The sequence below is a fragment of the Octodon degus genome, unplaced genomic scaffold (assembly GCF_000260255.1).
Source record: "Octodon degus isolate 3935 unplaced genomic scaffold, OctDeg1.0 scaffold00164, whole genome shotgun sequence".
Taxonomy (NCBI): Eukaryota; Metazoa; Chordata; class Mammalia; order Rodentia; family Octodontidae; genus Octodon; species Octodon degus.
In genome coordinates, this window is record NW_004524740.1 from 2,977,158 (window position 1) to 2,979,854 (window position 2,697).

At 39.1% G+C, this 2,697-nt stretch overlaps 1 protein-coding gene across 1 annotated transcript in view; it reads right to left on the minus strand.

Moving 5' to 3' along the window:
* Appbp2 (amyloid beta precursor protein binding protein 2) overlaps positions 1-2,697 on the minus strand; it is a 90,374-nt gene that overhangs the window by 18,785 nt on the left and 68,892 nt on the right. The window contains exon 6 of the mRNA XM_004643017.2: positions 1,777-1,866. Coding sequence (XP_004643074.1) covers positions 1,777-1,866 — 90 coding nt within the window. The remainder of the gene's footprint in view (positions 1-1,776; positions 1,867-2,697) is intronic.

Here is a 2,697-nt window from a genome sequence, read left to right on the forward strand (position 1 = left end):
TTTTTTTTTTGTCTTGTTGAGATAGGGTCTCACTATGCAGTTCAGGCTGGCCTTGAGCTCACTTTGTAGCCCAGGCTGGTCTGGAATGCACAATGATCTGTCTGCCTCAGCCTACTAAGTGCTGGGATTACAGGCGTGCGTTACCATGCCTGGTTAGTTTTCTTCTTTAATACATTTTTCCCCTAAGCTTACAGGGAAAATATTCCAGGTAGTCTCCCATCCAAGTGATAACCAAAACCAAACCTGCGGACTGTATGAGATCAGCCGAAATTAGGCATGTTTAGGGTGGCTGTCCATCTACTCAACTAGTAATTTTCTGAATGAATGGGAATACAGGTGTGCACCACGTCACCATGATCAGCTTTCTTTGGTATTCTGAGACAGGGTCTTGCTATGTAGTCCAGGCTGGCCTTAAACTCTGTGCAATCTTTCTCTCCCAGTCCCCAGAGTGCTGGGATGACAGGCCTACATCACCACGTCTGGCTTTAACAAGTAATTGCAGAATGCTTAGACTCTGGGTGTGGTTGCACATGCCTGACATCCCCACGGGGGAGGCAGAGGTAGAGGAACTCTGGAAGGCTGAGGGCAGCCTGTACTGCACAGTAAGTTCAAAGCCAGCCTCAACTATCTAGTGAGGCCCTGTCTTATACCACACCCTTCAAGAAAGCCCAGAATTTTAAGTTTTCCTACTATTTTTTACAATATTTTGACCCAGGAAGACAGTCAGGTTTAAAAGTTCTAAATATCATTTGCATCTAGAAATGCAAATCTTGCATGTTCTGCTGCCTTTATATTAAACAAATATCCAATGTTTCGAATTAAAAATAGCAATGTCCCTTGTCCAGTGCTGATAACCTGAATATTTATGCCTTTGTTTACTCGTTCTGTAATGACTGATTTAATATTTTACATAAATATTGAAGTCTGCCAAATCTACAATTTAAATTTTTCTTCTCCTAACTGAATTTTCACTAGTAAAACTAACCAAATTGGAACATTTAAATTTGAGAAACTTGGGACTAGGGATACAGCTCAGCAGTACAGAGCCCATCTGGCAAGCTCAAGATCCTGTGTTTTTTATGTTTAATTCCTGGTAAACATAAAAAAAAAAAAACCAAGACAAAGCAAATTCAAGAAACTTGAGTATATGGAAAGAGTAAATGTGGAAAGTACATTAATGCTTTTAAGCTTTAGTATACTAAAGACCACCCCTAGATAGGGTCTGGCCTCAAAACCAGTGATCCTCCTGCCTCAGCTTCCTAAACGTGGACCTGGGATTTCAGGCATGTACCACCAGGTTTGGCTAAAGTATTGATTTTTAAATGCTAATAAATGGTTTCAAAAACAACGTGTTTATTAAAAGAATATAAACTAAAGAAAAATGGCCCAGTAGGTCAGGTACAGCAAGCTGCCATGCTGTGACACTGCAGTACGTCAGCACTAGGCCTTTCTTTCAGAGAAGTGACCAAAGCCGGCAAAGCTTTGGCCTAAGGAGTTCAGGTTACCCTACAATTTTAAGAAAAACCAAAGCTCAAGCAGAATACTACTCTGACCTGCGCTTCAATGACGTAAATCAATTATTAAACTGAAGTATTTTACAGGTTTCTTGGTAAAGGAAAATTACAGTCAAACACTTTGGACTAGAGAAATCATGTTCCTAAAGCAGCACAACAGAGAGCAGCACGCGTTTGTGTACACAATCTACACGAACTAGGTCGCAACAATTAAATCCTGGTAAGTTCTGTAATTTGATAATAATTTTAATATTGTACTCACCTTAGAAGCTTGCCTTAGAACATCCACCACAACTTTAACTGGTAAGCCTGCTGTTATTTCTTTCATTGCCTCAATGCACCATTTGTATGCCTAAAAAAAAAATTAAGAAGAAACAAATGGTTATAAATTAAACTGACAGCACTGATAAAATGATTGAGAACTTTTTGGCCAGGGAGATAGCTCAGCGGTCTAAGCGCCTGCCTGGCAAGCACAAGGACTGGGGTCCACGGGCCAGCTCCACGGTGTGCCAGCTACTGAAACTGGGTGTGGTGGCACACCCCTGGAATCCCAGCACTGCGTGAGGCTGAGACAGGAGGATCACTATGAATCTGAGCTTCGTAGCAAGATCCTATACCAAATAAATAAATAAATAAATAAAGCTTCAAAAAAATGAGAATTTCTCGTGAATGAAATGAATGAGTTTCTAACTACTTAAATGAGGGCCAGAGAGATAGCTCAACAGAATAAGCATGTGCTTGGCAAGTGCAGGGTCCTGACTTCAATCCCTGGTTCCACAAAAATAAATAAATAAATAAATAAATAAATAAATAAATAAATTAAAGTAACTACTTAAATGAGAACACATACCAACTATTTACATATATCATTTTTGAGGCTAAATTTTCTTTAAAGTATTAATCTGTTAAATTATTTTTACATTCTTTTGGGGAAAAAAAAAAAAGAAAAATTTATCTTTTGGTGCCAGGAATGGAACTCAGGACCTTGAGCCTGCCTGGCAGGTGGTGTACTCCTGAACTATATCCCCAGCTCCTATTTTTAATATTAGTATCTGAAACATTTCAGAATCATCTTTTGCAAGTGTGTGACATACTCTTCGTCCTAGAAGCCTTTCTTTATTTTTTTTTAAATTTTATTTATTTATTTAAGTGTGTGTGTGTGTGTGTGTGTGTGGCCAGCTCA